Source organism: Marmota flaviventris, chromosome 1 (assembly GCF_047511675.1).
Source record: "Marmota flaviventris isolate mMarFla1 chromosome 1, mMarFla1.hap1, whole genome shotgun sequence".
NCBI lineage: Eukaryota > Metazoa > Chordata > Mammalia > Rodentia > Sciuridae > Marmota > Marmota flaviventris.
Genome location: NC_092498.1, coordinates 17012941 through 17025563, shown reverse-complemented (window position 1 = coordinate 17025563; position 12623 = coordinate 17012941). Strand labels below are relative to the sequence as shown.

Sequence of the window (12623 nt, the reverse complement as noted above, 5' to 3'; positions counted from 1 at the left end):
TGCCACTTAACTGGCCAGGTGACCAGGCAGGTGCTTAAAGTCTAAGCCTCCATGTCTTTATCTGCAAAAGGGAAATTGGGTGTTCAATGAAATACTGTATATAAAATGCTTAGTAGTTCTTGGCAGAGAATAGGCATTTAATGAAATCAATAACTTGTAATGATTAATATTCATAGGTAGCGAGGTAAGTGAACACTTGCAGCAAGTATTTGTACCGAGCAAAGTTTTCCTTTCACTGACTTGCACTTTACCAAACATTTACCAGTGCAGGGACTGCTTTTTGCTGCCTCAGGGAACGATCTATCAGGGGCACCTCCTAGGCCATTGTGAGAAAAGACAGGGTGGGCTGGAGCTTTGGACCAAATGTCTGTGTCCTCCCCAAATCCATATGCTGCAATCCTTATTCCCGAGGTGGGTCCTCTGGAGGGGATCAGGTCAAGAAAAGCAGAACCCTTATGATTGAGCTTAGTGGCCTTCTGAGAGCTCTCTACCATCATCTACTGTAGACACACAGTGAAAAGGTGGCCACCTGCAGCCCAGAAGACAGCCTTCACCAGAACCTGACTGTTAAGGCACCCAGATCTCAACTTCTAGCCTCCAGACCTGTGAGAAGTGTCTGTTGTAGGAAAACCACCTGGTCCACGATACTTCCTTACAGCAGTGGTAGCCAAGTCAGCTGGGGAGGCCACTCAGCCCCATGGCTGTGCACTCTGTCAGGGCAGATCATGCTCTGCAGCCTCCGGGGCTCACACTTTTTCTATTTCCTGTATAATTTAAGATGGAAGGGACTTCCATCAACTAGAGAGAAACAAATACATATCACGGCTCAGTCTTTGCATTGAGAAGAGGCCATTTTAAAGAGGAGGTTCTGTTTTAAGTCAGACTCTCCCTAAAAAGCCTCCACAGGAAATGCTCTCTGAGAGGGCTTGCCTCTTTGCCTGTCACATACAATGATGGGATCCCAGGAATGTTCCAGAAGTTTGCCTCCAAATGATACCCTTTCCAAATGCTTTCACACAGGCTTATATAAGACTCTTTTTATCTTTAAACAACTTGTTTTCAAGTTATTTCTTAATAGATACTAATTTTTCCATAGAAGTCTTGGCACCTTTCTCACATCAAAGGAACGACACATTTAAAAATGTACTTTACTCCTTCTAGGGAGGCTATTTTCTGGCTATTTCCTACAAATCCATGTGATACACAGATAGCCAAACGGTGTTATCTTTGCCTTTGGAGGGAAAAAAAAGGGGGCGGGGGTCATCCCTTCAAAACGTATTTGTCCTGAGCCAGCTTTATTTGTTCAACAAATATTTAAAAGCTATCTATAGATTTTAAACATGAATTCTGCTGTTTGGCCTGGTTGGGCTAACTCGGAACTCCCCAGAAGGCTGAGTCTCCCATTTCTGAAATAATCCAGGGCAGGCGGGGGGGGGGGGGGGGGAGGGGGGGGCTTTGTCCTCTGACGGCCAGCGTCTGTGTAGTGAGGCGGACATCACCAGGACAGGCCCGAAGAGGACCAGCCTCCGTTTGGAGTCACAGGTGACAGCTCTATTTCCAGTGCTTCTATCTTGATCTACTTATCTCTTCCTGACACTGAGAAGCCCAGCCACCCCTCCGGCCCACCTCCACACCTGACTTCCTGCTCTTGGGTGACCCTCTGGGCTTCTGCGTCACTGCTCCCCCACCTTCTGCACACTCACTGCGCCTGTCTTCCCTGACCTCTGCCTTCTGTCACTCCATTTCCCAGAGCACCCAGAAGCAGCCTCCTGGAGCCACTTAGTAAGGATGGCCTTTGCTGGGCTGGGGCTGCAGCCCATGGCAGAGCACTTGCAAGACCCTAGGGTCTGTCCCCAGGACTGCAAGGAAGAGTAGAACGCAAGGGAAAGTACATATTCTTCATCCTCATGAGCACCAAAACCTGCAAATTAAATGTCTTGGATGGGGGCTGGGGTTATAGCTCATCGGTAGAGCGCTTGCCTCATACTTGTGAGGTACTGGGTTCGATCCTCAGCACTGCATAAAAAATAAATAAACAAATAAAGATATTATGTCCATCTTTTCAAAAAAAAGTCTTGAATGTATGTCTGTCTCCTTTTCATAAGATCTGAATAATTTTACCATCAGCTACTGACATTTAACAGATATTCATTATTTTAAAGAACAATAAATAAATGAATCTGCTTCTTAACTGGACTTAAGTTAGAATACCACTTTAATAAACACACATGGCATTTATTTTGTGACCACGAGTGTTATAAGTATCAACTCAAACTTGCAATAAGTCCTATGGGGTTGGTGTTGCTATGGTTATCATTTTACACATGGGAGAACTATGGCACTATGGTGCAGAGAGTGTGGACCTAGGCAGCAGTACTTCAGAGTCAGGGCTCTTAACCAGTATCCTACTTGAATAATTGAAGGGTAAGAATAATGAGATTTAACTGCAGTGTAATTATTATCATTTTAAGCTTTGAAAGTTTTCCTCTATATCCAACAAAAACCAGACTATTAATGTAGCTTCAACCAGATATGGCTCCTTATCAGAAAAGTATTTATGAAATCCTAAACATCTAAAGGCAAATCTCCATTTGAGGAAACTCACAGAGGTTAGATACAAGAACCACAGAAGTCCCTGTTAGAAAGCCGTAGCCTTTAAAGAACGATAGCTGCTCCATTTCAAAAGCACACAAAACTCAGGGCTGAAAGGGATTAACATTCAAATTTGTCCACCAACACTTTCTTCCCACCTCTTCCCAGCCACAGGCTCCCCCTCGACAGCTCGCACACACTCAAGACTTGCTTTTCTTCAGAATAGCCCACACTGGGTTCATGCACCTCTCAGGATGACGGGAAACTCATAAGCCGTTCTTCAAGGGCTTCGTAGGTTACAGGAAGAAAAAGCAGCTGTGGTTAAATGAGGTCAAAACACAGCAAAAGCTAAGAGTCACCAAGGGAGCTCACCATGCTTCCTTCAACAACTTCCCCGCCCGCGTCAACCAAATGGGTTGGAAGGAAGGAGTGAGTGAAGCCCTCCACAGCAGAGGTTGCCGGCTGGCTGGACCGCAGCCTGGACAGACCCAGGAGTGCGCGATCGCCTTCTCTCTGCATTGTTAAGTTCTAATCACAGAAGGAAACGTCAAGAGAAAATTCCCTGAAGAGAACATCAATGCGGCCCCTTGGACAGGGATGAGACGGACAGAAAGAGAACCAGAGAGCTAATTAGTGCTACTCAGAAGGCAAAATAAGGCCTTTTCTTTGACAAAGTGCAAACAGATGGTTAAGCGCTTCATCCACCCCTCTTGAGCCTCCAACAGCTGGCTGAAAGGCCAGAGCAGGTTCTCAAACAGGAAGCTGTAGGCAGCAACAGCCTTGGGCTGCTGGACCAAACGTAAAGGAGAAGACGGACTTTTCTTTTAATGGAAAGGAAATCGCAATTGAGATGGTGCCCAGATGAACAACGGTAGTTGATTTGAAAATGGCAGTAAGTTGTATTCATTCAATAATTTATCCAATACCTACTAAGCAAGAAGAGGAAGATAATCAAGTAATAAGGTGCAGTTTCTGTCTTCAACGAGGCTAACAACTCAGTGTAGACAAGAATTACAAAAGCTGTCTCTGAGAAGGGTGCTACGCTGAGCCCTTTCCATAAAGTAACTGACTTAATTTTCACAAAAAAACTTCCTGGACAGGTATTGCCACCACAGCACTTTAGAGATGGCTCTGCTGAACCACAAAAGGGTTACATAACTTGCCCAAGATCAGCTGGAAGATACCAGGTTCAAACCCAAGTCTAATTCCCAGGACAGAAAATTACAATGTGGTCCTAACACAGCTGTTGAAGAAGCCACATAAGAATGGGAAGGACCAAGCACCATCCACACACAGTGGACAAGCTCCCTAAGAAGTCCGCCTGGTGAGCAAGCCAGACACGAGATGAGCGCATTATGCACAGGCACACATACTTGGTGTTTTATTTCTTTAATTTTCTACAGCATACTGGTTTGTTATGTCTTGTGATAGGCTCCAACCAGTTCAAACAATTAAAAAGTAGTCCATTTTATGGTTATTTTAAGATTCAAATCTAATGGCTTATATTTGGCTGTGCTCTTGACCCTCCTTCCTAAAGCTCAAAACCACCTTCATTTGCAGTAACTAGTGTCCTAAAACCACAATTATAGGGTCTGAGGAGAAACACTTAGTCTCTATATTAGTCTCCAGAACTACCACTGCAAATACACCCATGTGAGCACAAACATCTCAGCCCGGGGCATAAGCAATGGCTTCTCCAGATGCCCCTGATCTCACAGTGTACTCAATTCCTGGGACGCCTTGGGGGTCACATAGGAAACACATATACCAGATCCCAACCTTGAAGAACACAGAGGTACAGCTAGGTTGGCCCTCCCTGGGAGTCCTCATTTTCTCAGATTAGAAAGTGGAGTGTCGGAAAGAGCCAGTGTGCCTCTAATTTAATTTGGCTCCACAAAGCAATGGTGTTGTTGCCACAACATAATTGAAAGGCAGCAAAGCCCTCCTTCACCTCTCCAGCCCCCAAACCACAGGATCTGGTGCTGTGCAAAGCCTCCAAAAGATGGATCACAGTGGAGAGGGGGTAAACTGAAGTGAAACTCACTTGGTGCATGTCCTAACTGAGGAAATCGACACCGAGTCAGTACCTAAGTCACTATTGAGGAAGGAAACATTAAATTAGAACTGAGGCTTTTATCTGATCCTGAAGTTTCTAAATATCTAACAAATGTGCAAAGCACAGATTAAAAACACAAAATAAAATTGATTTACAAAGAAGGATGCTGATAATGACATTCAGAAAAAAAAGTTTCCCCAGACACTACTGATTCCAGTGCACAGGGAAGGACAATGTCCGGGTTACCCTATTTGGCTTCCAACTCCACAACATGTTTCTTATAATAACACAATCTTGTTTTGTGGGACAAAACACAAAATGAAGATATAGTCAGCCCTCTGTATCTTGAGTTCTGCATCATGGATTCAATCAACCACAGACTGAAAATATGCAGAAAAAATAACTGCATATGTACTAAGCATGTATAGACTCTTCTTGTCATTACTTGCTTAACAATAACTGTGACAACAATTTGCATAGCATTTACATTGTATTAGGTATTATGGGTATTCAGATACGATTGAAAGCTTAAGGGAGGATGTTCACGGGTTCTATGCAAATACTATGCCATTTTATATAAGGGACTCCAGCACCTGAAGATTTGAAATCTGCAGAAGGGTCCTGGAACCAATTGCCCACAAATACTGAGAGATTATCATAATATGCTCCTATCGACAACCTACCAAGAATAAAAGATCTTTTTTTTTTTTTACCTGGTTGGCTAATCTAAGAAGTTTAATATTCCTTGCTGCTACTTCTACAGAAACTTCCTTTAAGAAAGGTCAAGTATTTCCATCCTGGTTTGTGTAAGTGGAGAAACTGAAGCACAGGCATTGAGCTCTTACAAGTAGTGGTAACTGCCCCGGCCTCCTAACAAGCAAAATCATACTTCATCTTCTTCTGTGCGCTGCCCAGGGAAGTACAGACAGGGCAGCTTGTCCCCGGACCTGGGTTCCTCTAAACAACACTCATCGGAATTATTTCCAAAGACGTATTCACCTCTAACATGGATGGCTTCACAGAGATGGCAGATGTCACGCAGGTGGTTCTGTTCTCAGACATGAAATCAATCTACTTGCCAATGATCATGAATTAATATTCATTTTTTATTTCCAACATAGCAGAGGAGTTCCCTACAATCACACAACCAAAGGACCATTGTGCAAAGAATAAAGCATACAAGAGATAATGTAGAACACAATAACTAACAGAATGCTGTGGAGGAAGCAGCTTACACTGTACAGACACACATAGGTACACACACACACACACACACACACAAACCACAAGTTCAAGTCTAAAGTAATTGTTTGAGGATGTAATCTAAAGAGAAAAATCCTTCAGAGTCAGATCTCTGTTTAAAATCTGCCTCCTGCCTGAGCTCTATTCTTTAGGTTCATTTTCTAAAAAACAGAAATAGGCATGATGACATCATAGGACTGTCATGAATATCAAGTAAGATGGACCATACAGTAATGCTTAGCATAGTGCTTGAAAGACAAGAAACATCAGCAACTTTCTCTTTCCCTCCCTTGTGTGCTACTGAAAGGTTTTTTTTTCCCCTCTCTTCAGTTTTACTGACTTAAATGGGAATTCTTACAGCAGTTTTTAAAAACTACACATTATATAGTCATTTGCACATATGTATCTGTTGCAGCACCATAATTTGCAAAGAAAAAAGAAGTAGTAATTTTAAGAGAAAAGTACCAGCTCACTTGCACTGCCTTCTAAACCCTTCAGCTTTACAGTCTACAGAGACTATTTGCTCTAGGGGTGCAAGTTCTGAAATAAAGGAAAAATTCTCATGGGAAAAAACGGTTCCCAAAAAAGCCAACAAAGGAAAGATAATGAGGGGAAATCTAGGGGTATATAAAGGAGTTTATTTTACTTAACAAAGTAAAAGTCAAGCAAAATGAATAATCTGCCTCCAGAAATAGTTATTTAAAGGCTTTTTGTAAAGGGCTCTGGTTCCTAAAAAGACAGGAGTCACTGCATATGCCCACCCACTCTTCATTTTATTTTTAAACCCTAGCTTATATGTTCCTTAGCAACAAGAGGAGCAGATGAGACCCCCCTACACACAGAGACACACACACCCTCTCTCCCCAAGCCCCTTCTCTTTTTCTATCAAGTTCCATTCTGCAAATATCCATGTGCTTCCAAAGACATTTTTTAACCTACCTGCAAATTGCCACTTACCCACTTCGAAGGATCCCCTGTACACAAGCAACCCCCCCTCCTACTCTAGCTGAACTCTTCTGTGTAGACTCCACTCAGGAAGGCCTTTCTGACTCCTCTCCAGTAACTCCCACCAGTCCCCGTCCTCAGCTGACCCCCAGGAGCGAGGCAGAGTTGTCCTCACTGAGAAGCCCACACCCAACCTGAGCCCAACTGCTCTTTCCTTACATACCTTTCATTAGCCCTCCAGTGAAATCTGTCAGGCCTGGCTGCATCCCTGTGTCCAGCACAAATGACCACCATGGCAGTTGGGTAGGCCATTTTTTATAGTTAAACAAATTATTAAAATAAATAAATACCAGTGATCAAAATGCAGAGGCTCCTGGACAAACATGTGCCAGGTGAAATCACCCACTTCCTCCCTGTCTTTCTCCTGGCTTGGGAACAGCCTGGCCTCGTTTGGCTGGGCAGGGTGTATGAATTCAAAGGTCAATAGTTTAGCCTTTGGAGGGAAAAAAAAAATAGGGCAGCAATCCTCAGACATTGCTGTGCTTCAGCATCACCTGAGGAACTTGATAAGAAGTCCCACCCACAGAGAATTCAATGCTGTAAATCCAAGGTGGCAAACATTTTAACCAGCAACCTGGGGTGACGTGTATACAGGTATTTCACTAAATTGGAGGCTTTAATTAAAAAGAATTGATGTCCAAGAAGTAGAAGCCACTTCTACGAACTTTAAGGCAGATGCAGTATTATTTATTATCACTTTCTAGAAAAACACTGCCTATGTGTGAGTACACACTTACACATGCCGGTTGCCTGTGCAAGACAACCCAGAAAGCCACAGTTCATACAGAGTACATTTCCAGGAGAGAGGCTCAGAGAATGACCCCTGCCAAGAGGCAAACTGGAATGATTTCCCTTGCAAAGGATAGCTTTGTAGCTCCACCCAATGAGAAGTCTGATGAATACTGATCACTCAGGAGGATCCCTCAGTCCAGAAGCCCAGGATCCAGACCCACCATGTGCTCCCCATAATCATCCCCTCCCAATGCACATCACCTACATTAGGCTGAATGTGGTCCCTGCTCCCCTAAGGGCCAGAAGGGCCATTGAAGCTAGGAAGCAGAGCCGGCAGTGTCCTAACATACCTCCCTAGAGCGGCCCCACTCCCCACCACCTGCCTATTTTTAGAAACTGAAAATATAAAAAGAAAGATCCACTTGGATCTGATCTGTGTAAGTAACTAAGAGAACAACACAGGTGGAAACTCCCTGAGCATGCAGGAAGCAGAATGCATGCACGGGATGCAAAAGCTGTCACCACACCAGGAACACCTTTGGGAAGCATCAGAAGTCACATTTAGACACACAGCACATGCCCCAATGCCGGGGCCTCCAGTCCAGGCAATGCCTGTGGGGATCCCAGTGATTCACACACCTGCCCCCATAAATAAAGCACACCCTCGCAAACCCACACACCTCTGTCATCTGCTTTTGCTTACATAACAGCACATGGTGTGACAGGCCTAATACTTTAGATGGTATTCTGGAAGGTACTGCTAACTCAAAAGGAGTTGGGTTATAAGACTGCTCTCACTGACCCCTTTTCAAGAAACACTCCAGAAACTGAAAATATAAAAAGCACAAATATCAAGTACAAATCTTTATAAATCTATGCTTTCTTCTCACCTCAACTTCTAAAACCAATAAGCATTAAGTATAGTCTCAGCATCTTCTTGCCTGAGGATCTTGTGGGGGGGGGGGGGTCGCAGAGAATGTACTGAATCTTCATTTCTCATGTTTGGGTCCTGACACAATTAGGGGTTATTTTTTGTCCTAATTTGATGGCCATCTATCTCACACTGTCCTTGTTTCACAGATACATCCATCTTTAGGTACATGTGAGGGTCAGTTCTCCCCCTCACCCCTCGCTTGCCAGTAGGCTCCCCACATCATCTTCTGGTCACACCCAGCAGAGAAGCAGAGAGCACATGTATGCGTAACCCTCATAAGCAGTGGCGTATCTACAGATAAGAGACCGGTATCCTACTCTCCCTTAGTGGAGGATTTTCAGGCAGGTATAGATAGTGCTGTTCTTTTCTGCTCGGGGAAGTGACCTCGGTCATCAAGTAGTGCCAAAGGTTCATCAAGTGAAATCTGGAGGGTGGAGCAAGTGGTTGAGAGGACACTGGCTTAGGGGCAACTTTGATGACTTTTCTCAAGAAAACTAGGAACCTCTGGGTCTGTGCCTCCCCCCACCCCCCACCCTCTCTCTCCTTCTCTCTCTCTCTCTCTCTCTCTCTCTCTCTCACACACACACACACACACACACACACGTATTTTTGTTATCCTGACCTCAGGGACTGGGTCTTCTCTCCTATTACAAATTCCCCCTCCTTAGGCGTTAGGGGGAATCCAGGCTCACGTAGCTTCCCTCCAGCCCAGAATGATGGATTGAGAAGAGAACAACACATATCGAGAGAGAGAGAGAGAGAGAGAGAGAGAGAGAGAGAGAGAGAGAGAGAGAGAAGGGGGAGGGAGAGGGAGAGGGAGACGAGGGCAGGAGAGAGACTGAGACTATGAGGCACCCCAACAACTCCGTGGAAGCGCCTCTTGGAGAGAAGAGTGGCTCCCCGCCCTCGGCGGCACCTGTCTGCGGCTCCTGGGCTCCCGGCGCCTACCTGTAAGAGACCTGCTTCCGGAAAGTTAAGTTCCTCAGCTTCTCCTCCAGCGCCTCATCCTTCTCCTTCTGGCCGGCGACCGCGGGCTCTTCTAGGGCAGCGGCCCCCGCCGCAGCCGCTGCTCCTACGCCCCGCGGGTCCGCGCCGCCCTCGGCGCCCAGGCAGCAGCTCCCGGCGCCGCTTCCGCTGCTGCTGCTGCCGCCCGTCGCCCCCTTCTCCTCTCCCGCCGAGGAGCTGGGGTTCATGGCGACCGCTCTGGCGGCCGCGGAGGGAGCCGAGGCGGCGTCGCTGTAGAGGCCCGGCCCGCGGACGGCGCTGGCGGCGGCGGCGGCGGCGGCTGCAGGAGCCCGGGCAGGTCCGCGCGCCGCTGGCAGGGGCAGCAAATGGCAGCCCCTTCCCGCAGCATCCATCCGCGGCTGCACTGCACCGAGGCATTGTGGGAAACTCCGTGCCTCCACTCCCCCTCCCCGACCAATCAGAGGCTACCTCTCTCCTTCTCCCTCTCCCTCCCCCGGCCAGCCCGCGCCCTCCGGCCGCCCCCCACCCCCAAGCCTTTCCCTAAATCCTGAGCAAAGGCAAGGGCTGAACCAGAACTCTGCCCGGAGGCGACTGGCTGCCAGAGAGGAGGAGAAGAGGGAACGAGGAGCCGCCGGGCGAGGGGCGCTGGGGCACAAACACTGGCATCAGGGAAGAAGAGCGCCCGGGGAAACTCGGAGGAGAGCGTGCCGCGCCCTGGTTAAAGCAGGAGGGAACGGGGACCAGGACCAGAGAATTGCTCTGCGCTGGCAGTTGCCCGCGAGCGGCGGCGCCCACCTTGGTCACAGACTCCTGAAGCCCAATGCCCAGGGCAGTATTCCCTCCCGCGCGGTTTTGGGGAGGGCAGAGCCGGGGCCAGGCAGAAGCCTCCAGAGCTGGGTAACATTCGGGGAACATAATAAGAGCGTGGTCGGTGGGAACCTTGGAGAGAATTCGTTTGCAATATAAATTAAGGGGTGGGGTGCCAAGCGCCTGCCTCTTTTCTGATGAGAAAAGTGGGACCCCAGCATCCTTGAACGCCCCCGCCCACTTCCTCGCCAGGTGCATCCCAAATACGTAGTAGGCGCTCCCTAAACAGTTGTTCTTTTGAATCAGATCACCGGGTCCTCAGTGAAGCAGAAAGGCTGAGAGCATTCGGGAAGTAGAAGTGAGGACCCGAAGGAGAGCAGGGGCTCGCCCAAGAACGTTTCAAGCTACCAGGACCCCAAGGCTGAAACCCTATCTTGCAGGCTCTGCGGAAGCTAACTGTACACCTCGTGCCCAGTTTCTTTCTATGATTATAGAAAATTCTGTGCGGTTTGAACGGTGCGCTACAAAGTGTTTTAAAATAGACCACTTTCTAAATTAGGGGTTTCCTCCCAAGAAATAACCGCTGTCAGCAAACATGAGAAACACCTCAAAGTAGATGTTTGTAACCAAACTATACACGTCCATGTATGCTGCTGTAAGAAACCCGACCATGAGGAGTTGCAGGGTGGCACTGCGTGACTAGGAACACGGTTTTTGTTTGTTCCTCTAAATTAGGAGACTGAGCAAGCTACCTTAAACATCTTCCAACTCCAACATTCTGTAATTCTCCTCACACTGGTATATTACAATAAGATAAAGGCAAGGGCATTTCCAGAGGAGTGAGTAAAGGTTATAAAAATAAAAACAGCTAGCAATTATTAAGCCCTTGCTTTTACATGACAAGTGTTGTGCTAAGCACTTCACACATCCACCACCATACGTTTTTGCAACACCCCTCAAGTGTGAGTAGCTTTTCTCATTGCTCAAGCATGTGCAAGTAGAAATTGGCAAAGCTGGGAATCATGTCCAGGCTGCGAGATGGCAGGTCTTTACACTTCACCCAGAGGCGATCACTCTTTCTACAGAGGAGACCCTCAGGTATTTCAACAGCAAGATCCAAACATTGAGGGGATCCCTAAGACCAAGCAAATGTTGTCATAATTGAATTGCTGGACTCACTTTCTCATGACTCTTGCTCCCAGTCATACCTTCTGTATCCATTCCCCACATGACTTCAAGATATTTCTGCTATGCTACCCCTCTACTTTAAAATGTTCTGGTTTTATCATATTGTCATTAGTGTAAAGTCTAACATGTTATCTTCTCTTCCTTCTTGTGTCATCATCCTTAATATTACTGTTTACTCCCACACCTCCATCAGATCTTTAGAAACCTCCATTCTAGACCATGATGGACCCCCATCCAATAGGCTCCTACTCTACTATTCTAGTAAGCTTGGACCACTATAACTGTTTGTCACTTGTCTGTCTCTCCCCGTGTATGTAGAGGCTGTATGCTGTCATATCCCCATGATCATAAATAAGCATACAATGTAATATACCAAGTTGTGTATATTGTAAGCCACGGTTAAGTGTGTGTCAACAAAAAAGGAAATGTACATCATTTTGAACATATAAACATATGCTTCAACTACTCATTATAAAAGAAATCAATTTTAAACTATAATAAGATATCATTTGCAGAATAAATAGTTTGATAGTGTGGGGGTAGGAAAACTAACCCCGTTTCAAATTGTTGGTATAGCTTAATTGGTACAGTCTTTCTGATGGGAAATTTGGCAATATGCATCAACATTTGAAATGCACATTCTAATTAATATACCAATTCTACTTCTAGAAATTTGTCCTCTGCCATTCTTGTAAGTGTACTCAAAACTTCGACTGGAATCAACCTAGATCATTAATTTATTGTTATAATACTAATGTATTATTAGCAGTATATATATATATATATATATATATATATATATATATATACTAGCTAGTATATTAGTAATAGTATAAGTTATAATTACAAATTAATTTATTATTGTTAATAATAATTACTAAGTTATTATGCCTGCAAAAAATGGAATTCTCTGGAAAGAAATAAAGCAAATAAATAAAAGAAATAAAGCAAACTGACATATAATATAAAACAATCTCAAAACATAAGGTCAATTTAAAAATAAAAATTAGATTCAACCTAACTAGTCAGTATGCAACCATTTATGGGGGAAAAAAAAGAATGAATATACACATACGCCTGTGGAGACACCTGAGTAAACAG

General features: G+C 45.4%; 1 protein-coding gene across 2 annotated transcripts in view; it reads right to left on the bottom strand.

Annotated features, from left to right (window-relative positions):
- Positions 1 to 9919, bottom strand: part of Dgki (diacylglycerol kinase iota) — a 408417-nt gene extending 398498 nt beyond the window's left edge. For both annotated transcript variants that reach the window (XM_027952172.2, XM_027952173.2), the window contains exon 1: positions 9510 to 9919. In XM_027952172.2, the coding sequence (XP_027807973.1) occupies positions 9510 to 9919 (410 nt within the window). The remainder of the gene's footprint in view (positions 1 to 9509) is intronic.
- Positions 9920 to 12623: the final 2704 nt, after the last annotated feature.